Genomic DNA, 24,774 nt, shown 5'->3' on the forward strand with positions numbered 1-24,774 from the left:
CAAAGTGAGGTCTAACTGTAAATAGTCTTGAAACAAATCTGAATAAGGAAAAACATTGCAATAAAATAATGCAAAATGGTTAAACTTGAGAGTAGCTGAGATCTGTCATGACAGAACATTACTCCTCAAGTTTAGCATTCGCATCAATCTGGCGCCATCTAGCGTCGTGAATGGGTATAATGTCTAGACCCCGAATATAAGACGACTCCCACTTTTTCAGTCTTAATTCAATGCAAAAAAAACACTTTAACGTCTTATATTCGGGCCAATACGGTACTTAAAAAATACACCAATGACCAATAACTAGTTCCGATCTTGTTGTGCGTTCTTACTCGTAGAGACGTGATGGTGGACGGGTCTCTGATGCGGCCATCGTCATCCTTAAGGTTGTAGCCCTCTGGCCGTTTGTCTCTCTCGCTGATCTTCCACAGCTTCACCGTCTTGTCTGTGTAATGAAAAAAAAAAATCACTTCAGATGACGAGGCCTCAGTATACATTCAATCTTAGATACAGGACAGATGTGCGGGGGTTGGGGCATCCAATCTGGCATGTAGCTGGGTGCAGTATGATGAATTGTGGCGTAGTGTAATGTCACTGATAGAAATCTACAAGTTGACGATGTTGCCCGCCTTGAAAAAGCCACCTGGCCGCGATCCAATTTTGCATTACAAACATCAGTTACAGCTCATCTTCTCGGTCCACTGAGAAGAATGGTGGCAGCAGTCAGGTTGTTACAGTTTTTTTCTTTCAATATCCGCAGTGTATGTTGGTGTCAGTCCTGCGAGCCCATCGCCGCAGGACCCTACACCATCTGCTCCACCCTTCGCTCGCGCTTCCGTAGCAGCCATGCATGACGACCACAATCTGCGAGATGTCTCCTCTGCTGATGTTGGAGCGCAAGTGCAGAGATGATATGATTTGATGTGTGTGTGGGTCTATGTGCGATGTGGTGGTCATGCATGAAACACTCAATTTAAACCCTTCTGTTGGTGGCACATGCTCGACCGAGTGGAACACAAACACGTTCACACAAGCAGGTGAGAAGATAGTTTTGATGACATTAGTGCCATCAACTTCTTGTTTTTGTGTGATTTTTTACTGGAATGTCCCGGTCAATGACTTACCATTTGTTGAGAGCAAGAAGTAGGCGGCGTTCTGCTGTGGAAGCCATTTGATCTTGTTGATCTTCTCCTCTATTTCCAAACTTTTAAGGTAGTCAAACTCTGGCTCGTGGCTCTGGAATGTGCTGTAAACATTGTACTCCCCTCGACGCTGGGGCTGACTTTTACTCTGTGAAGTTAAATATACGGGTATTTATTCTTAATAATTACGCAGTTTGACATTTACAGTATACTGTTCACTTTAGGAGACGATAAATTGATGCGCCAAATGTCAAATCAGATGATATCTTGCCTTTTACATGATTGGGGTCTGCACCCAGTCACTCTGAAAAGGGTAAACATTTTCTGTCGTACTGTACATGTAGATCTATTGCTTTCTGACAGCCATTGTAGATTATTTAACTGATTGTTCAAGAACCACAAAAAGATACACAAAAGATACATTGTAGCAAAATAAAGAATAAAAACATTGCTAAACTAGGAAACTTACATTATTTAGTAGTCCGCGGTACATCATGGCTTGGTTTGACCAGAAAACTGAATTACTTAAACAAACCTATCATGTGGTGTCACAAACTGGCTTATATTGCACTTAAGATCGTAAAATGTTTTATCCTTTCATCGTCTGGCAGTTTTTTGATCATTACAACTAGGGGTGTGCTGATTACCGGTTTCAAAATATACCATGGTATGAAAGTGTCAAGGTTTCAAAACCGGAAAAATTTTCCTTCATACCGTCCCTATGGTCTTAGCTATTTTTTATGACCCAAAAATGCAGTGTTTGTTGCTCATTGTCAGTGAGTCAGCTGTGCTACACCATTGCTGGAGGAGGTGAAACTCCTGAACTTTTTCTCCCATCAAAGAAAACAAAATTGCTGGTATGGGAATACTTCGGCTACAGAAAAGTTACAGGCGGCCGCGGCTTAGAGGAGGAGGGCCAACCGACACGTAAAACATGTTTGCGGAGGGTGGCTGCCGAGAAGGCAATACCTCCAATATGATTTTGCATTTATACAAAATTAAAAGTTAGTAAACACTGTCATGAATGTTTCCCGCCAGATTCGAGAGTTAACTCCAGCGTGTTTGGTGTCTAGCGGTGGTAAAATGTGTTTTTTTTCCCCTCTGGCAACTGTCTATGTTGAAAAAGAGTGTGTATATATTGTAAACATGATACGGGTCATAAGTGCTTTTTATGGAAAATAATTAAATTATTTTTGTTCTGACGTTAATAATAATAATAATAATGTTGAGCTGTGGCTGTGAGTTTAGGCTCACCAAAAGGAGGTTTAGGCTCACCAAAAGGAAATTTTAACTTAACATTATACTTATGTTCCAATTTGCTAAATAATTTAGAAAAATAAAAATCCTGCTCAATGGGGAAAAAAAGTTTTGTTGTTGTTGTTGTTTAAAACCAGATACCTCAAAGAAACACATTTTACAGCTGTAATTGCAATACAGTGATACTGTGAAATTTTGGCTTAAGATTATCATAACGTCAGGATCTCAAACCGGCACATGCCTAATTACAACTATTGACGATTGTAACATGAATAGTGGAGCACCGTCAGACGCTCCCTTGCCCCTTCCTACAGAAAATTTAAATATTGACGAGTATACACGTCATTGGCAGCAAACTTGAGATTTAGTGCAGCGAATGAATTAATATTAGATTGATACACTAGTACTAATATGATAACTACTCATACTTGTTAGTAGGCTGGAATGCACTGCAGAATAAACCAATACTATGTTGATTAGTACTTCTATGATAATGATAATAAACACTTTTTGGACAGATTTTAGGGATAGAAAAATCTGTTAGATTTTTATGCCAATTATCACTCAAATTGGCATGATGGTTCCAAACTAACAGTCAGTTTTTATTCTAGCACGTCATTTATTTTCCTTCACAGCTTACAATTACCATCCAGACAAGCAAAATATGATGGTTAGGTTAACTACTGTTGAAACATCAAATATGATAGTCCTCATGTTGAACACTCCAGAAAGCAATAAATTTAAACTTTAAATTAAGTACCTGCACACTAAAAAAAAATGCACATACACTATTTTAACTTTTGAATAGGTGTTTTTCATTGTATATATACACACAGTTTTGTGTTTTTACAAATTACTGAATCCATTGCTGTACTTATCATGTAAGAGAGTCAATTAAAACGTTTATGAATAAGCATCGCTTAATATATACCGTATTGGCCCGAATATAAGACGGCCCTGATTATAAGACGAACCCCGCTTTTCAAGACTCAAGTTTGAAAAAAGACTGTTTGAACACCAAATTAATTTTTATACATAAAACAATTACAGTACATCTGAAACAAATGATGATAACAATATATTTTAGAGAAAAAGCATGTTATTTTGCCTCATTCAAATCTTAATATCTGAATATTTAAATATGTAAACTAAAGTGCAATCACATTCATAAATGAATGACTTCTGGTTTTTGAAATGTAAATAAACCAATCTATTGTAAAACAAAATTGCAATAAATGCATTAACCATCAAAGTGAAGTCTAACTGTAACTGTAGTCTTGAAACAAATCTGAATAAGGAAAAACATTGCAATAAAATAAAGCAAACTGGTTAAACTTGAGAGTAGCTGAGATCTGTCATGAGAGAACATCGCTTCAATGATATCTGGCATCATCTAGCGTCATGAATGGGGAGAGTAGCTGAGATCTGTCATAGCAGAATAGGGCTGCAGCTATCGATTATTTTAGTAGTCGATTAATCGATGAACTAGTTATTTCGAATAATCGAGTAATCGGATAAGGAACATAAAATATTAAAATACCTGAGCTGAGCGGTATAAACAAACGGTATAAAAAAAATTAAAAATGACGATCGACGTACAACAAAAGAACAATTGACTAACTTACATAGCAAACGTCTGCTAGCTTAAATGCTATAAAAAAAAAAAACGCTTACGTTTGTTTTGTTGTTGTTTTTTTACAATGCTCACAAAATTCCCACAAAAAATGGCTAAATATACTTTACGAATGCATTAAAAAACCATTAGCTCAAACAAAAATTTAGCTTAAGATGGTCTTAACATGGAGCAGCTGGATTCAGCCACGTGAAATGAGGCAGACTAGAAGGCAGTGCATCCACCCAAATCAATAAAACTAAATACAAACGCTTCCAGAACAAACCATTACAACGCCACTTTACAAAACGAATACTCGAAGCAGCAAAATTTAATTCGAATCTTTTTTTCTTAAGTTAATCGATTAATCGTTGCAGTACTATAGCAGAACATCGCTTCAATGATATCTGACGTCATCTAGTGTCGTGAATGGGTATAATGTCTAGACCGCGAATATAAAACGACCCCCTCTTTTTCAATCTTATTTCAATGCAAAAAACACTGTCTTATATTTTGGCCGATACGGCATGTAACGTGATTTCACAAATTGCATGATTTTTATCCCTCTACGGTTGCCGTACGCAGCAAAATCTGTTAAGTTTATTTTTTGGGTGTATATTATTTTTGAGGTGATCAGTGTTGATTTGGGTGTTGTTTTAACACTAGCAGTGTTAAGCTCCCTCTAGGCGCGATGTCAATTAAGGGAGTTGAACAAAGATACCCCTGAAAGAGTTAAGTGTATTTGCAGAGTTAATCAGCCCCACCCAGTTTAACTGCATGTGTCAGAAAAACAAAGCAGGTGCAAAGACTTGTTTCATTTTTTTGGAGTGTGAATAATTATATTTAGACTACCCATATCATTCATAAAAACATAAGCAAATATCTGTTAGTACAATTTTCTAATACATGTAATTTTTAATAAAACTTGCAGCTCATAGTTAAAAAACTTGGCATGATACACAAAAACTGAGATCAATTTTGGATTCCACACCCAAAATAAGTTCAACAAATTCAACAAAAATGACATCGTGAACGCTTCTTACCTCCTGCTCTCTCTGGAAGACAACAACTCGGCCTCCTTTATCCCCAGTGGCCAACAGCTCCCCCGATGAGTTAAACTCCACAGTGGAGATAATGTCAGCTGCAGCACAGAGAGAGGAGAGAGAAATGTCAGTGTGGATGTGCGCAAGGCGTAACCGTCTATAAAAAAAAAAAAAAAAAAAAAAAAAAAAAAAGACATGAGAGAGTGAAGCAATTTTGAAAAACACAGTCATTAACTCGCAAAGGACAACTCTCAGACGCCCTCAGGAAAAGAGAAACAATAAAGTCAGTGACTGGCTGATATCCAGAACCTTATTTTCTCAACGAGAGCCAAATTTGTGTCATATAATTATACTCCTGTGTTTTTAAAAGATGTTGCAGTCATACTAATAGGAAAATTTTCCTGCAAGTCCCCCTACTCAGCTTAGTTGCAGCTTCATTAAAAAGGTTGCCAACAATTGCGCATCGTACACATTTGGTACACTAGATGCACATTTTAATTAGATCCAATACAAAATCAGCCAAGAGGGATATGATATTCTAAACCTCACATATTATGAAGCAATGAGGATATTAACTCATCGGCTGCCAAGCCTTCAGTCAAAATCATTTGGACTTCTTGCTATTAATGGTACTGCAACATCATCATTCACATCCAGCTAATCATCATGAAGACTACGCTCGTGTTGCTGCTCATTCTATTTCACGCTCATTCATAGTTCAACTGGACAAGACATCTATCATTATCTTTAGCTGTGTTTCAATGAACCCTAGTCATTCGCAAAAAGGAAATTTTGAAATGAAGAACTGGTAATGGAAACGCCTGAATCTCGGGGACAAAAAACCCCATTAAAATCTCGCACATGAGTTTATGCCCTTTTATGAAGTTTTTCATGACATACCCAGTCACGGGATCACTTCTCCACATTAGACATGTGCCATTTACCGGTTTCAAGGTATACCGTGGTATGAAAACGTCAAGGTTTCAAAAGCGCAAAAAGTTTCCGTCATGCCGTCCCCATAGACTTCATAAGATTGGCGGGTCAGATTCGACCTTTAGTGCTCCACGCCTTCAAGTAGGGGGCCGTCCCACAATCCGCTTCGGTTATTCGCAGTCGGTCACAGCGACACATGTAGCGATCCAACGCCGGATTTATGTTGAAAAAGTACAAAAGCTGTACCGCATACAAACAGGAAGGATTGTCTCAGGATTGATTTGTTAGAGGATTCAAGATAATTATTATATTTTTCGTACCATGCATGCATTTTGAAACGTGAAAAAAATCAATGGGAGACAATAGCCGCTACAGCATTGGCATAATACTTCGCAATATTTATGTGAAATAAATGCTACCGGCACGTTTTTTGTTTTTTGCTTTTAACCAAGACTCGAGACTCTTTTACGTCCATGTCAATAAAAAATTCAGGGATTTAAGCATTTATTCTTTTTTCGACGGAAAAACCTTTTTGTTTACATATGGCGGCCGCTAATTTCCTTACTGACTAGCCTCATAGTTTGTAGTATTTACGTAAAATAAATGCTACCTGCATGTTTTTTTGGCTTTTAGCCAGGAATCAAGACTGTTTTACATCCATATTTATAAAGAATTCACGGACTTAAGCATTTATTCACAAGAATTTTTAACGAAATTAGCTCTGTTTACATATGGCGGCCGCCACATTGATTGACAGACTAGCATCGTACTTCAACATATTTACGTAAAATAAATGCTAAGTGCACGTCGGGGGATTTAAGCATTTATTCACAAGAATTTTTAACGAAAAAAGCTCTTTGTCTCTGATTCCACTCAGTCAGCTTTGACGGCCACGCCAACAATGCAGGCCCCCTATTATTCGGCCCCGCGCCCCGTGTCCCGTCAATATCATTATGAAGTGTATGTCGTCCCTAAGGTATTAGCTATTTTTTATGTCCCAAAAAAACATGCTTGCAGCTGTAAGGCTCAACCCTCCCCCACCGGTTGTTGCTCAGTGTCAGTGAGCCAGCTGTGCTACACGATGGCTGGAGGAGATGAAACTCCTGAACTTTTTCCCCCATCGAAGAAAACGAAATCGCTGGTATGGGAATACTTCGGCTATAGAAAATTTATTGATGGCCGTGGCTCAGAAGAGGGCCAACCAACATGTAAAACATTTTTTTTTACCTAGATCTCAAAGTAACACATTTTAGAGGGGAAACCATTATATTTTGGTTTAAGGTTATCATACCGTCAGAATATCATACCGGCACATGCCTACTCCACATGCAACAGTTCTTGCTCCATCCATCATTAGTTTTATTCAATAAAATCTCACAGGATGACATTTCATGAGCGTTACAAGGCTTTTTCCGGAGAAAAACAAACAAACAAACAAAACATTGCTTTTATTTTGTGGAAAAACTGCAATGGAAACGCACATACTGGCATTATGTGTTCGTGTTGTGTGGTAATTTATCACACCCTAGTCTGCTGGCAAAAGGACATGTATTGGCTGTTCCACATAATTGATTCAAGAAATATTAGCACTGTCAAGTTGAGGTAAGTGTATTTTTAAATATTATATTTAAATTGATGATAGAGACATTAGAAGAAATTATATCAATCACTGCCAGCACCCCCCAATTAAAACGGAATGGACGTCTACCGCCGTCAATGTCAGCGAGTCAGTTAAAAAGCCTACCTCCACCACTAATGACAGTGATAATTACACATCCCTGAGCTACACGCATTGAATAGTAGAGGCTCCCTCTATGTTTAAAATTGGCAATTATTTTTTTTTATAGCGACAAAAGAGAGAGCGAGAGAGAGCTTTAGTTGTTTGGTATCCCCCCACATCCTCTGTGGACCTTCTTGTGAACAGAAGAGGGGGGGTGTTGCTATGGAGACCGTTTCCATCTCAAGCAGCAGTCAGTGGGGTTGTGCGTACGTGCACGAGTGCCAATAGCTCTCAGACTTTGTTGCTGATGCTAGCTCTTATTCGACGAGAGTGCAGAAATAGGGTGAAAATCTGCTCTCACATTTAGAGAAGTGTAGGATTTGTGATGTCCTAACAATAGACAACCTGCAGACCAGCTTATGTGTGTGTACATTTAAAGCAGCTCAAGAGGCTAAAAATAAGAAGCTTCGCATATGTGGGAATGATAATTGTTAAAGTAGAGACAATGTGGGGCTAGACAAAATCACATTTTAATCAGTCAATGATGTACTGTGCAAGTGGTACACACTCTTATAAATGCCCTTTGTGCATGTGAGGATTTCCACCTCACACACCCATGAGGGCAAAACCATTGGTCCGTGAATCAGCTTAGCAGATAGTATTGTAGCATTCCTGTGTTTACTTTTCAACTCATTTTTCTCTCTCTCACTCATCATTAACACATTAAATCACTGAAGAGAAACCGTAATTGATGGGCACCATTTACTGGTAGCTAGTTTACACGCCGATACGTCCTTGAGTCATTTGACAGAATGAACAGACAGCAAAAGTCACTGAAGCTGAAACTCAAGATAAAAACCCTAATAGAGTTTGTTCCCCCTTTGCATGCAAATTTATTCAAAGCAGACGTGAAGATCTAATCTATCTCAGGCACTGATGGAACTTGTATTTGACTGGCTGAAGCCCAAAATAATTTATAACCTTGTCAAAATTGAAGTTGAAGTGGAGGTTTATTTGCTGAATGGCAGAGCCAGGCGGTTTACCGAAAATTAACCGTTACCGAAATTCTTCAAGATGACCGACGTAATTTTGACCATGTTGGTAAATACGGTAATTTAATAAAGCAAGAAAATATTGTCTTTTCATCCCGCTTTGACTTTGTGTTGTTGGCTATGTTCATTCCCCTTTAAGAAAGCAGTGAGTGTGCTTACGTAAGAAGTCATGTGGTTATCAGGAAATCAAACAAACAGAAGCCGGGTTGGCTAACGCTAGCGGCTAACGCTACAAGCAAACGTGATGGAGTCGGGCTTAAGCGAGTTTCCCCCAACTTTTACCTGACATTAAATAGACTCTCGGCGGCCTCCAGACAGGCTTTCATCCGCTTTCTTCCCTGGTTCTCACGATTTCAGGAGCGTTCTACTGGTAGCCAGACCACAGGCTAACGCTAGCGGCTAACACTACAAATGAACGTGATAGCGGCTCTAACCTTGTCAAAACGGCTGAACTTAATGAGTGGATTGTGCACTACTGCATCTAGCAATTATTATGTTGCGTTATTTTGTATCTCTGTGTGTGTGTGATTTCTTTGATAGGTTTTATGATGGTAAAGCATTCACCATTAATTATAATCCAACAGTGAGGCTTATAATATGGCCGTTTAATGGCAACCGCTATTTTTCTGTATGTGCTTGCTTTATTCTGTGTCAATACTGCCATCATAAAATCCTAAATATTTCATTGGCATAAGAGCAATATAGCTTTAAAGTGTGTGTGTCTGTGTGGGGGTGCATGTATTTTAAAAAATGATCTAGAAAAATATATGGAACCTTGAAGTAAACACTACTGTTGAGTAATTATGTCACAACAGCCATTAACAATAAGTTGTCTGTTTAGAACAGGGGTGGCCAATCCCGGTCCTCGAGAGCCCCTATCCAGCTTGTTTTCCGTGTCTCCCTCCTTTAACACACCTGAATCAAATGATCAACTCATCAGCAAGCTCTGCAACAGCCTTATAACGATCCTGATTAGTTGATTCAGGTGTGTTAGAGGAGGGAGACATGGAAAACAAGCTGGATAGGGGCTCTCGAGGACCGGGATTGGGCACCCCTGGTTTAGAGTGTACTGTTCAAGCTGTTAGTCATTTGTGTTACAATGACATGTTTACACAGTTGTATTGATTTTTATAACGTTGTACATTGTTTAAGTCATACAAGCTGTTATAAATGATAATACTTAAATTCTTATTGTTTACAAGAAATGTTTATATACTTAATGTTTAGACTGCATGTACAATTGTTAAATATGTTAAACTGAAAGCTGGTAAATAAATCAAGAGAAACAATTTTTATTTCATGCATTGATTCAGATTTTTAAATTATATAACAGTCCGCTTGGGCGAATTTATCGTCATTTATCGTGATCGAGGTAAATCTGCTCAATTTACCGTGGTACGTACTTAAGGCCACACCGTCCAGCCCTACATTCTCTGGCTAGAAATTATGAGAACAGTCTCTTGCCACATTCTTGTGTCGTTTCCAGCAACATAATTTTACATCCATTACTACATGGTTTTAGATCAATTGCAGGTCAATACCTTCCAATTTGTAATTATCTGAAGGTTAACAGCATGGTGGTAATTCTGAAGCTCACATGTAATTAACAGTACATACGCACACGTGCATGGTTCATCAGCAGACCATAACAGGATAAAGTCCATATATCACGTGTCCAGCCAGGTCTGACGTGGACAGGTCAGTGCTTTTTTGCAATGCTTGATATTACACACATTCATCACTAGTAATAACAGAACATGTTAGCTTGATGTTGGGATGTAGTGAGCTGCCATAAATCTGTTCTTGTTTCCATTCACCAGTCTAAAACCTGCCTATGCTTACCATTCAATATGGAATTACAAGTCCAACTAACTAGATGGAAATATAGATATATATTATTGATTGTGAAATGCAATAGGGAGCCAGGAAAACTAGCGCGGTGCTGGGATATTGAATGTATTTATAGACCCCGTGTTTGCAACATCCATCAGGCATAACAGAAAGGGACACCACACTAAGAGAATTGTTAGTGATTTGGAATAGGGAGGGGCAAGCTTGATCCAGTATGAGTGGAGGTAGAGGCTTGTTGCACTAAGTAGGTCAATAAAATATTTTCTCTTTGGTAACACGTAGGTGAAAGAAGATGTACCCTGGTTCACTTCGAGACAACACAATCTGTAGAGGTTGTTGCAGAAGAACAAAATTTTAGAGCTACACAGAAATGATTACTGTACTCAAAGCAACATGAGGTTGTATGAATGCTTTGTTACAGGCGTGACGAGAGTAGGATTAAAGCACATGTGTTGAGCTGCCCACGTCATAGGATCAGACTCGTTGGGATGATAAACATCATGCTCTCGATCATTTAACAATGACGACCAACAGTATGGATGTCATCTTCTTTTGCTTATTATTATTATCAAGGGCTACAGGAATGAGAGACTTCACAATTGGAAATTACGAATAGGTTACACGATTCGGTAACTGGTTAAAATTCAGGGGAGAGTCGTGTGTCTCAAAAAGTTGACCAAAGATTGGCAATTTTTTGCCGTACCTATATGAAAAATTGGACCATACTTAACAAAGGGCTATGAGAAGAAGAGCAGCAAAGACAATAAAAATATTTCTATGTTAAACCAAAACAGCATGTTTGTAAAATGTGGGGGGGGGGGAAGACTATTTGGGTACCTGGAAAACTGGTGTATGCCAGGGAATCAAATGCTGCTGGTCAGAACCAGTTTGGAGAAAGGTGAGGAAACTGAAGAGGATTGATTTTGTAAGGAGATTGATTATTGACAGAGGTGGGTAGTAACGCGTTAAATGTACTCCGTTACATTTACTTGAGTAACTTTTTGAGAAAAATGTACTTCTAAGAGTAGTTTTACTAAGCTATGATTTTTACTTGAGTAGATTTGTGAAGAAAAAACACTACTCTTATTCCACTACTTTGGGCTACACACGAGTCGTTACTGTTAGGGCCTCTGGTCCTCCTTCCTGAGCCCTGGCCCACCTCTGGCAGGTGTGCGTGTTTTTATTCTGATTGCAGAGTGGACGTCAGACGGGTGGAGCGGCCACAGGTGATGGCGCTGATAATCAGCCCTCTTTAAAAGCAGTGGACGCCGCCACCTCGTCGCCTGATACACGTGTCTGTTTGCTAAGTCAGTTGTATCTCGCATTCTTCACTTATTGCTCTGATCACCGGCTCACGACATTTTTTGCTCTCGTCCCAGGTCCTGTTTTTTGCGCGCCCCTTGTCGGATTTCATGCCTGCCTCCTTCCCGAGCTTCATCACCTCACGCCCACTCGACGACCCCGATCATCGAGTTCCACTGCTTTTGTGTTGGACACAATAAAGCATTTTGGTTCATTGCCACACCGTGCCTATGTCTGTATAAAGATCCCCTCCATTCCGGGAATCCTAACAGTTACGTTTTTCCTCTTTATTCTACATATTAGATTTATTTTTTTTAGCCAGCAATGCTAAGAGTAGTTCTACCGATTTCACCAATGAGATGTCGCAACAATAATCACATGACTCCATTATACCAATCAGACGCAAGCTCGCCATTCTATCTTCACGCCAGCCTGTTCAATCATGTGATGTCTTTCAAGCACCGTAAAAAATGAAGTAATTGATACAGAGTGCTGCCCTCAACATGACTTGAAAGTGTGGATTTTAGCCTCTCTCACAGTTTTTATTTGGCACCAATTGACCACGGAAAACCAGACAAATGATCCTTTTAATTTCAAAATAGTAGTTACGAAGGAACTGTTTACTTTTCAAACTAGGAACTATTTTCTCCACCAGAGGACACTAATGCTCTTTGAACAAATAATGGTTCATTAATGTAATTTTTTCTCGTCAGAATATATATATATATATATATATATATATATACAGTGCTGCTCGAAAGTTTGTGAACCCCACAGCGATGGTCAGATTTTTTGTAAAAAAAACTAAAATAACCTTATCAAATGTTAAGTTATACCCAAATCCACAATACTGACATTCCAAATAATGGACTGAAACAAAAGAAATAGTTATATTGTCATTCTTTATTTAACAAAAGTGGTTGATTTAAGAAAAACTCAGATATCATGTGTGCAAAAGTATGTGAACCCCTTCAGTTAATAGGATATTGCGCCTCCTTTTGCAGAGATTACCTCAACCAAACGGTTTCTGTAGTGACTAATCAGCCTCTCACATCTACTTTGGGGGATTTTTGCCCATTCTTCCTTGCAGAACGCAGTCAGTTGAGAGAGGTTTGATGGGCGTCTGGCATGAACTGCTCGCTTCAGGTCCCGCCACAGCATTTCAATGGGATTTAGGTCAGGACTTTGACTGGGCCAGTCCAGAACACGAATCTTCTTCTTTTTCAGCCATTCCTTGGTTGTATTGCTGGAATGCTTTGGATCATTATCATGTTGCATGATCCACCTTCTGCCAAGCTTTAACTTCAAAACAGATGGCGTCAGGTTATGTTCTAGGATTTGACAATATTCCTCAGAATTCATGATTCCCTGGACTATGTGGAGTTGTCCAGGTCCTGAGGATGAAAAGCAAGCCCAGATCTTGACATTCCCACCTCCATGCTTCACTGTTGGGAGAAGGTTCTTTTGGTGGTATGCAGTGTTGACTTTTCGCCAGACATGGCGGTTTTGGTTGTGACCAAACAGTTCAATTTTGCACCTACATCAGTTGATGAAAACTCTTTTTAATTTAGTCTCGACAACACAACTGTTAAAAAAACAAAAAAAAAAACTACTGAATTGATTGATTAGGAAATCAGGTTGAAATAATAGAAAATTCCAAAATGTTGAGGGGGTTCACAAACTTTTGAGCAGCACTGTATATATATTTAAATATCTTTGGCTTAATGTGGTTATGTAATGTGTTATTGTACAGTATTATTATAACAACAGTTCGTATAGATAAAAAAATACAATTGTTTGAAAAAAAAATCTAACAAAAATATAAGCAATTACTCACAATGTTACTCATTACTCATTGAGTATTCTTTTCAAGAAATACTTTTTTACTTGTGCTTGATTACATTTTTTTGGATGACTACTTTTACTTTTACTTGAATAATATTATTTTGAAGTAATGCTGCTCTTGCTTGAGTATAATTTTTGGCTACTCTACCCACCTCGGGTACAGCTAAAGGTCTCGAAAATGTGGCTTTCTACTGTGTTTAGAGGAATTTACTAGAGGGTCACTCACTAAATTTCTCAATTATTTAACAACTACAGGGAGTCCTCGAGTTATTATGTCCTTGACCTGCAATGTTTCGACTTTACAATGCCCGTGCCTTGTCTGCCATTAAGTCCCTTGCACCACAGTTTCTGCTTGGCTAGTGCATAGTGTTTGTCTGTGTTTGTGTGCCAGGAGGATCTTTGCCTTTTTCACCCTCCTTTATTCACATTATGGCCCAAAGAAGAAAGCTGGGCCTTCTAGGTTCACCCAGAAGACTAGCAATTACCATGGAAACAAAGTTTAACATCGTAAAAAGAACAGAGAAAGGAAAGAGTCATCGGTAAAGATATGACCAAAGATAAACCGTCATGCGAAAATGCCTAGCTTGTCGCCAAATGCAGACCTTACATTGCAAACAGTCAAAGTCAAACAACTTTCGGTTCACGTAACCTAAAAATAAGGATAGTAATATAACGAATCGGGTTGCATGTCTGTTTCAGGTTGCAAAGTTGATGTATTGAGTGCTGTTATCTGGGCTGTCCCTAAACGCACTGTGTGTCTGACAGGAGTGAGATGGGGAGGGATAGAGGAGTTGGCGAGTTGGTTTTGTTGGCGTCGGCTACGGTCTACAGTACTCGTGTCTCATGCTTTCAGTTTCAAATAAACCATTGAAAACCCTAACTCACCTCCGTGAAGACAGCAGTAATGATAAGTACAGCATTTTATTTATTTATTATTTTTAAATATATTTTACTTTTTGTGAATTTGTGAAATCTGACTTTTCGAAATTCTGGTTACGTTCCCAGCGTAGGAATGTAACTCGTTCGCAACTCGAGGACTCCCTGTTTGATTCAGACATAACTTAACACTCATCTGCTTTCAAACTAGTCCTCGTAGAATCAAACAGACCCCGAGGGAGACACTGGACAAACACTGAAGTGTACACTGTAAACAAAAGTTACTAGCCCCTCGTGACCTACTGTACAGCGATGCCTTGATTTACAAGGTTGATTCATTCCTTGACTATTCTAGTAATGCAAAACACACACAAAAAACAATCTAATTGTTTCCCATTAAAATGAATGAAAAAGACATGAAACCATGCCAACCTCTGCTTTAAATAAAGAAAAATATCACCCCTACAAATTCTACTTTTATTAACTCATTTGCTCCCAGAAACGTATAAATAAGTTATATTTTTAATTGTTTCAGTGTCCCAAATACGTATTTATACGTCTTTTACATTTTTTCACCATAGACATCGCTAGGTTCTGATGCAACTTAGCTCCAAAGCACAATGCTGAAAATCCATTTTAAAGCAATAAAACTGGCCACTCGAGGGCAGTAGCGCGTTTGGTAAGACCCGCAACCCGATTCAATGGAACGAAAGGCCGGGCCGCACGGCCGGGGCACCGACGGAAGACAACTGAAGGGACGTCCAGGATGCCAGGCGGCAGACGACCGAGCAGAACAACCAGGAGGATGCCCGGGATGCCAGGTGCTGGACGACCGGGACCACCGGTGCAGCGGAAAATGCCGTTGAGTCGGTGCTGCTCGCCGTGCAGAGCCCACACCGCTGTGCTCAGCCGCTCGCGTCCCCCGCATCCTCCAGTGTCCCGCGACTCAGCTGGAAACGCGCACGGCCAAACCAGTTCCCCCCAGGAACACAATTTCCCCAGGCGAACTCCGCCTGGTGAACTTGTGTTCTCATCTTGATGAGGGGCGGCGATGAGGGAAAATTTTACTCCGGCGGCCACAACAGCGGCATCTCTCAGTTCAATAGTTTAGTTATGTGTAAATAAATTGTTACTTTGCTATCAAAAGGTCTATTTGTCTTGTTGTTAATGTAATTTTGTAGAACAAAAACATTATTCAGATGTTTGGGATGTCACAAAGCAAAAAATAGCTGTGTTAAACTCAAAGTTATGTTTGAAATGTAAGCTTTTACAAAAAGCTCAATTTTTTTTTTTTTTTCATCAGAAATTGGAAAATTGCTCAAACTAAGGTATTTTCTAATTCTGATTTCTAAAGAATGGAAAAAGATATGAACTAACTTTTTTTTCTGCTGAAAGAAGAGAGTCTAATCTTTCTTTTGGTGGGTTCCATGCTTATATAGCAATAGAACAGAATTTTCTGTGGGCCTTGCAAAATCAGTCAAAATCTAGTAAAACGGCCGGGAGCGAAGGGGGTTGCACCGGTGAAAATGGCTGGGAGTGAATGAGTTAATATACAAATTATTTGTATCAAATGATCAGCGAGTACTTTTCCACTGCAACGGACATTGTGTAACTTGTACAGGTAGTCCCCCGCTTACGACGTAGCCGACTTAATTGATTTCGACTTTATGATGGTGGAGTCTTGTCTGCAATTTTGTCTCCAGTTGGTTTAAAAAAAAAAAAAGACTTTTGTTTTGTGATACATGCTTTTATTTTGCCGCAGGAAGCGCAGATCTAGTAGTACTTTCGCACACGAGTAATAGCGAATGTACACACGAAGAACGCACGCGCACACACGAAGTGAAGAAGTGGGCGAGAGACGAGAGAGAGAGAGGGGATAGTTTACAGCTCCAAGCCCGCGAGCCCATTTGTTGCTTGTGAAGCATCCAAAGAGGCAATGCCTGAATATAACACCTTTTGTACTGGTTATTGTGCGTTTTCAACTGTGGTCAAATACTTGGGGCGATTTTATGTGATTGTTTTTGATGATGTACCGACGCTAACTGATACATGCTAATTGTTTGTGTGGACTGTTATTGCTGTATCAGCACCTAATTATAAACGCACATTTGAATTACTGTTATTGAAGATTACACTGATTTAATTTCATTTTTATTTTAGTTTCATTCTGCAAGTGTTGATGTCTGGAACAGCTGAATAAAGTCAGCAAACCACACGGATGTCTAGCGAGGACTGAGCTCCAACGTCTTAGCGAGGACAGTACAGTGATGTATAATACGTGTTTTTGGATAGTTATTTTGAAATTTATGGGTGATTAAAGGGTAACTCCAACGTATGTGAAAATTCGGATTACATTGCCAGTGTAGGAACGGAACTCGTTCGTAACCCGGGGACTACCTGTACTAGTGTACCTTGGCTAGGACATTTCTATCAGTTTCTCAATGTGGCAGAAATATTAGTTGTGCTTCTAAGAAGACAAATAGTATATGCCTGTGTGAGCTGTATTCACCACAAATCAATTGAGCCAAAGCTCATATAATCAAAAACTAGTTGGGTCACTTATTTTAAACGGCAGTAAAAAAAAATACAGAGAGGAAATGTATTAAAACCAGAGACTGTATTAATTTAATATGGCTATATAAATCCTATATTCATAGTATTCCGGTGTAAATTACACACACAGCGGTGTAAATAAGGTACACAAAGCCGTAAATGTCTAAACTACTGGCAACAAAAGTGAGTACACTCCTAGGTGAAAATGTACACATTTTATACTAGGTGTCAATATTTTGTGTAGTCACCATTTTTTCCAGCACTATATTATGCCTTTGAGGCATGGAATTCATACCCCCCCAATCCCCAACAAAAAATCCCTGTACATTTAAGAAAGACATATCGATGGCTGATTGTTCTTTTAATACTCTAAAATATTATCACACATGCAGTATATTAAACATTAATTCCATCACTTTTTTTCTGAGTAGATTAACAGTTGATCACAGCTTCCATTCAGAGCCGCATTACAATCGAGATCAATTAAAACTTTAAACAAATCCTGCTGCTAACTGACTGATGCGGGCGCCAGCCATACGATTAAGGGGTTTATTAAGCTTTATGAGCTCCACACAAAGCCAAAGAGCATAAAGCAGCTCCTTTCATGAGAGGAGCATGACTCTCTGTAAAGATCTGATGTGAACAAGCTAATTAACCTGGTTTCTCCCCGATCAGCCCCATGAGAGCGAGACCATGTCTTTTGTCCTTTTGTGCGTGTGTGTGTAAAATATGTTCGGCATCGCTACGCTCCAGGGAGAGATGGGTGAAAAAGGTGTCACTGCCTCATTTCTCTGACTTCATTACACATTGAAAATGACTGCAGACACAACACAGGAGAGATATCAGAGTGAAGTTGGTGATCAATTCAGCCACAAATTAAAAACCAAGACTGTCCACCCTTTCTTGATGATAATCACACTATAATTTACAGGAATCTGTGAGAGTCTGTTATTCGGAGGCAAGGACACACACGTTCATCAAACTTGGTGGGCGGGTACGTGCTGGCCAGAGGAGGAACTTTATATTTTCTAAGCGATTGGTCATACAGCCTCTAAATCCATTAACATATTTTATAGATATATTGGTATTTACAACGCTATCGATTATTTTAGTAGTCGATTAATTGATGAACTAGTTAGTTCGTGTAATCGGATAAGGAACATAGAATATTAAAATACCTGAGCTGAGCCTCAAACGGTATTTAAAAAAAAAAAAAAAAGAGGATCTAAGTACAATAAAAGAACAATTGGCTAACTTACACAGCAAATTCCGCAAGCTTAAATGCTATAAAATGCTAACTTTTTTTTAACAATGCTCTTAACAAATGGTTGAAACACATATTCCCACAAAAAACGGTTAAATATACCAATAAACTAAATTACGAATGCATCAAAAAAAGATTAGCTCAAACAAAAACATAGCTTATGTTAGTCTTAACAGGGAGCAGCTGGATTCAGCCAAGTGAAATGAGTTATGTCATATTCACTGTCACCACTAGAGGGCAATGTATCCACCCAAATCAATAAAACTAAATGCAAACACGTTAAAAAAAAAACAGTACAACGCCACTTTAACTAAATGAATACTCGAAGCAGCAAAATTTAATTTGAATCTTTTTTCTAATAGAATTAATGGTGGGCGGGTACTCAAGTTAATCGATTAACTCAAGTTAATCGAATAATCATTGCAGCGCTAAAATATACAGTACCTCTGAATTATGATTGTATAAAAAATATATATATTTTTTAGCTCAAACCAGTGCTGTTTTTGGCAGCCATTTTAATTTTTGTCTTAGTTTTCGTCTTTTGGACGATAATACTTATTAGTCATATTTCAGTCATTTCAAAATTTGTTTGTCGTCGTCTAGTTTTTGTTGACAATAACTCAGAGTAATTTCGTTTAGTTTTAGTTGACGTTTACTAAAAATGTTTTCGTCCGTAAAATTCAAAAGTTTCACTCCAAAAATAAATAAGAAAAGGTTTCCAATGAACATTGACAGACGAGCACATATTGTAGCATCACCAAATCTATCAAGTGATAGCAGGAAAACAGTAGGCTACATTATTTTCAATTAGTTATACCTGGCAGTACGCCACTAACTGTATGTAAAAAAAGTTGTCCAAGAGTTTAGGAATGCTCGCCATTACCAATAACCTAATGCGAACGTAAACGTGAATGCTATACTAACGCTACGAGTTACATTTAGCACTCAGCACAGACCTTTAAAGGCTAAAACAACATTGCATATTCTCTCTTGTCAGGATCAGAAGACAAATATTACCGTGTGTGTCTAAAAACAAGCAATGGGCAGACTGGAAAGGACACTAGACTAGTGGGTGAGTTGGGGCGTTGCTGCATGTTACATGAGTGACACAACCAAGCAGGCTAACTACACATAAAATGTCAAACATTGTGAACATGCGACGAAAACTATGGCACATTTTATTCTCGTTCTTGTCTTGTCAGACAAAAACTGGCATTCGTCTCGTTAAGTTTTACTCTCCCAAGATACGTTTATAGCTCATTATCGTCTCGTCATCGTCATGAAAAAATTGTGCATCGACGAAATATCGTTGACGAAAACAACACTGGCTCAAACAGAAACTTACAACCTTATGTTGGTCTTAACAGGAAGCAGCTGGATTCAGCCATGTTAGACGTTAACAGAAGTTAAGGCATAATCACTGTTGCCACTAGAGGGCATTGTATCCACCCAAATCAATAAAACTAAATGTAAACACTTTCAAAACAAACCATTACAACGGTACTCCAATTAAACGAATACTCGAAGCAGCAAATTTTGATTTGAAGCTTTTTTCTAATAGAATTACCTAACTACATTCCCTATTTCATATGTACCTTTGGAAGAAATATCTAATTGAAGACAATTTACCAAGTGCATTCATGTCTCGCCTTCAATATTGCAGTCAGTTTTTCTTCTGTCCGATTTTGTCTTTCCGTAGCATATCTCCATTGACTGGCAAGTGATCTTTTTCTGGTTTTCTACCTATATGTACAAGTATTTGATACACTGCCAATAAATACTTGTTCTCTCCACTGTATTTATAATTATAATAATTAGTGCTGCAAAGATTAATCGATTAACTCAAGTAATTCGATTAGAAAGAAGGCTTTCAATCAAATTTTTCTGCTTAGAGAACTCGTTTAATTAAGATGTGATGTTGTAATGGTTTGTTTTGAAAGTGTTTGCATTAAGTTTATAAATTTGGGTGGATAAACTGCCCTCTATTGGCTGTTAAGAACAACATAAGGTAAGATTTTGTTTTTCGCCAATGTTTTTGAATGCATTTTTAATATAGTTTAAGGGTGTATTTAGCCATTTTTGTTGGAATATGTGTTTGAATAATTTGTAAAGAGCATTGTTAAAAAACTTTACCATTTTATAGCATTTAAGCTAGCGGACTTTAGCTAGCCACCTTAGCCAGTTGCTCTTTTGTTGTACTTAAATCCTCATTCATTTATTTATTTATTTTTATACCAGTTGAAGCTAAGCTCAGGTATTTATTTTTGAATGAAAGTGCTATTCTGAAAACGTATGAGAATTTTATTTTGCATTTGCATTTAATGCTCTTTTGAAAGTGCAATCTTAGCAAGTCTTTGTTTTACATCTCCGAAAATTGATTCAACACAATAAATGTTCTAAATCCGAATACTCGATTTTTCGTACTAGTTGATAGCTCAATCGACTACTTCAATAATCGATAGCTGCAGCCCTAATAATAATAATAATAACAACAATAATACAGAATGTTTTCTTTTTACAATTATAGTATAGTTATTATAATAATTTTTGGTATCATTTTAGGCCCCATTCAGTGCCTCATTTTCACATTTTTAAACTTAAATAGGTGTTTATTGGTCTTAGTCATTTATTCACGTTTTTAGTACACACACACACACACAAAAAAAAAACCTAAGCCAAATGTTAAATAAATGCAAATAGGTATCTGCATAATACAAGTAACCACCTTTCTAGTGCATAAAAATTAGAAATGGACCGGAGGGAGGAGCGGTGCATGCGAGAGTAGAACGGGGGCAGATTGAATTTTAATCCACCAACAAAACAAAAGCTGCCTCTTGCTTTCCATCTGAAATCCTTTCATCTTGTTTTCAAGGCTGAAGGAATCAAAAATGAGATGTCTGCAGGAGACTCGCATATCATGTTTCTTCATTGATATAATCACCAGAATATAAAAGATTCTCTGTACTGCTCCATATGAACCCTTATCAAAATGTACTAACATACCTATTATTTAGTTCAGAGAGGTCAAATATTGCCCAGCCTAGTGGCTAACAAGACTTACTCATGGTGAAAGTGGCTCCCCCATAGCTCACCAGGAAAAATAAAATCTATTTGTACTCATGTAGCTGCAAAGCCACGGGTACTATTTCATAAATTCTCATTAAATTTTCATGGTACTGCAGATTTAATAAGAAGCTAATCAGGGCAAAAAAAGCAGCTGCTGAATAAAGAGTGTGACTTGCCCCAACTTCACAGCTTGCCACGCATCCCCCCCATACGCACACACACGGTCCACTGGCACTGTGTGGCAAGGCGAGGTGTTATGAACGTTTCGTGGTGAATAATGAATGGGACCTGAGGGTATGGTGGACTAAGTCTTTTCATGCCGGGGTCCTAAAGTGTAGCCCCGAGCTGTTTGCTTAGGAACAGGCAAGCTGAGCTGCTGCTGCTGATCTCGCAAGCGGGAGCAATAAAGATTGTGAGCTTTCTGATATGGGGTCTGCCTCAGAAGTCAGTCAGACTAAAACGTTCACATCACACAGTCAGTGCCTTATAGGCACATGTATGAGAGAAAGTGGGGGGCAGGAGGGAAGATGGAGGAAAGGATTACGTGTCCTACCAAGAGATCTTTAGGTCATTGTTCCGTAAAGGAGAAAAAATCAATACCGGAGCAGACATTAGGGTAGCCTCACAGCAAGGAAGCTATTTACGTCTTTTTTTTTAGCCTCTTAGGCAAATAGTATTAAATTGATCTCTGTGCTGTATTGTAAGAGCATAACATTAAGTCAGTATGCACATTAACAGCCAGGCATGCAGTCATGAATTCTTGAACCATCTAGATGCCATTAGCGATGAATGTGTCATCTGCAGGTGGCTGCTGCAGAATATGATAAAGAGCACCATAATGTCGTTTTCCTTCATTGAAATAATGGTGACGTTTTGACAAGAGGCGCCTAAAGTGACTGTCAATGTATAGTTAGTGACATCTCGTCTCATCAGTGTAACTGCCCACACACTCAGCCAGGCATGGGATTGGTGAAAGGCAAAGGTCAGTGCCATTGACATCATTAAAATGTGACATCATTACAGGCTCCTGCTGCTATTGGCAAGCACTGCCTGAGGGGGGTAGGGATCCCTCAAAAAATCGCTACCACTCATCAGACACTGTCTATCTCTTTAGGTGTGAATGTGTGTGGTCTGAATGGACAGGGGCTGATGGAACATGTGTGTTCATGTGTGAATCATGATGGGATGTAGCGACACCTGCTCTTAAAATCTTTGACTGCTGTCTGCCTTCATATTACTTAAGAAGAGCATGTACACCCATTTGTGATATACGGGCTGTGACCGCCATAAATTAAAGCAGTAAAATTTAACAAAAGTAGGCTTGGCTTGTTTGAAAAGCGCAGATGGGCTACAGGCTGGACCGTCGTTTACAACCTGTGTCCTTCTCATCCACTTTCGCCTGATATAACAAGGGAAAGACAGACTCGTTTGAAGGACTTAGAGGGAAAGACCAACAGGAGGAAGCTCCAGTTTTTCTTCTCAGTGCAAACAAAGATATTCATCACTTCCACCCCCGCCTGCTCTGTGCGTATGGGGGAGCTCAGTCAGCCAGTTCTCAAGTATAGTGACATGAAAACACTGAATTTTAAATTTTGCCTCACTGTCTGATCCACCCTCAGGAAAATAAAAAAAAAACTATGGAATGAAAGGGCACCAAATAAACATTTAAGGATTTAGCTAGGCTGTATTTGAAGTTAAAGCTTGAAAGAAGCTATAGTACAATGATTTCAACGAAAACATTATTGGAAGTATTAAATATTTGTGCTGCAACTTGAGTAACTTGAGTATTCAAATAAGAAAAAAAGCTTCGAATCAAATTTTGCTGCTTCGAGGATTCGTTTAATTAGAGTGACGTTGTAATGGTTTGTTTTGAAAGTGTTGCATTTAGTTTTATCGATTTGGGTGGATATACTGCCTTCTAGTGGCAACATTGAATATGCCATAACTTGTCTAAAATGGCTTAATCCAGCTGCCCCCTGTTAAGACCAACATAAACTATATTTTTGTTTGAGCTAATATGTTTGTTTATGAATTCGTTATTTAGTTTAGAAGAATATTTCGCATTTTTTTGTGGTATACTATATGTGTTTGAACGATTTCTTAAAAAAAAAAAAAAAAAAGTTAGGATTTTATAGCATTTAAGATAGCGGACTTTTGTTATGCAAGTTTGCCAATTGTTCTTTGTTGTACTTGATACTTATTTGTTTACTTTTTATAGGGTTTGAGGATAAGCTAATGTATTTTAATTTAGGCAGTTAGTTAATTTAGTTTTAAATGCATTTAGTGCTCTTGTGAAATGAAAGTGCATAGTTGGAAGAAACTCAGAATTTTATTTTTCATTTGCATTTAATACTCTTTCACAAGCCAAAGTTAATGTTATTGCAGGCATAAACACTTGTTTCTTTGATTTACATTCCCTAAAATGTATTCTGCGACGTTTTAAATGTTCATATTCCGATTACTCGATTATTCGAACTAATCGATAACCCTAAATCAGTGGTGTCCAAACTATTCCACATAGGGCCGCAGTGTGTGCTGGATTTCATTCCTACCAAACAAGACGACATTTTACCAATCTGGTGTCTCACAAGTATAATCAGTTGATTGCAGTCAGGTGCTGCTTGTTTTAGCACAAACTTCATTGGTTAAACTGTCTGCACTCGATTGGTAGGAACAAAAACCAGGACCCAAAGCGACCCTTGAGGACAGGTTTGGACACCCATGACCTAAATAATCGAGAGCTGCAGCCGTATTGAAAATACTTTATAATGTATAAAAATCTCCACAGACACTACTCAAAATATATGACAATAGGGCACATGCAGTTAATTGCTGCATGTTAACGTTAATTTTGTTATTATCTTATCAGCCCCACCTCAGCCATCAAAAAGCCCCAACCAATCTGCATAATTAGTTACACTTGAGACAGGGCAGTTCTAATGAGACATTTGATTTGATTAATGCCTTTAGCTTAACTTAAATCCATATTTTTATGTATGTTGAGCGAGCAGCTTGCCGAGCTGATTGGTGGAACATGAGGGAATTATTAACAGTCAAGCAGCTAACAGGCAGACAATCAAGAAGCCAATGTGTCATGGAGGACAACACACACACGCACACACACCAACAGAAACGATCGGAGTAGCAGCAATTATTGTTCTGTGGCAGCAGAAGACACTGTTCAATGCTCAGTTATCAGTGTGTGAGAGCAACAGAGCGAGCAAGAGTGAGACCTTTGACGTTTATTGGTTGTACGTT

The 24,774-nt window shown here is 38.5% G+C and overlaps 1 protein-coding gene across 2 annotated transcripts in view; it reads right to left on the minus strand.

The window, feature by feature from the left end:
• LOC130923752 (serine/threonine-protein phosphatase 2A 55 kDa regulatory subunit B beta isoform) overlaps positions 1-24,774 on the minus strand; it is a 100,863-nt gene that overhangs the window by 30,280 nt on the left and 45,809 nt on the right. For both annotated transcript variants that reach the window (XM_057849686.1, XM_057849687.1), the window contains exons 2-4: positions 5,055-5,152; positions 1,125-1,290; positions 333-445 (exon numbers count right to left, since the gene is read on the minus strand). In XM_057849686.1, the coding sequence (XP_057705669.1) occupies positions 333-445; positions 1,125-1,290; positions 5,055-5,152 (377 nt within the window). The remainder of the gene's footprint in view (positions 1-332; positions 446-1,124; positions 1,291-5,054; positions 5,153-24,774) is intronic.

This window comes from Corythoichthys intestinalis, chromosome 11, assembly GCF_030265065.1.
Source record: "Corythoichthys intestinalis isolate RoL2023-P3 chromosome 11, ASM3026506v1, whole genome shotgun sequence".
Classification (NCBI taxonomy): Eukaryota; Metazoa; Chordata; class Actinopteri; order Syngnathiformes; family Syngnathidae; genus Corythoichthys; species Corythoichthys intestinalis.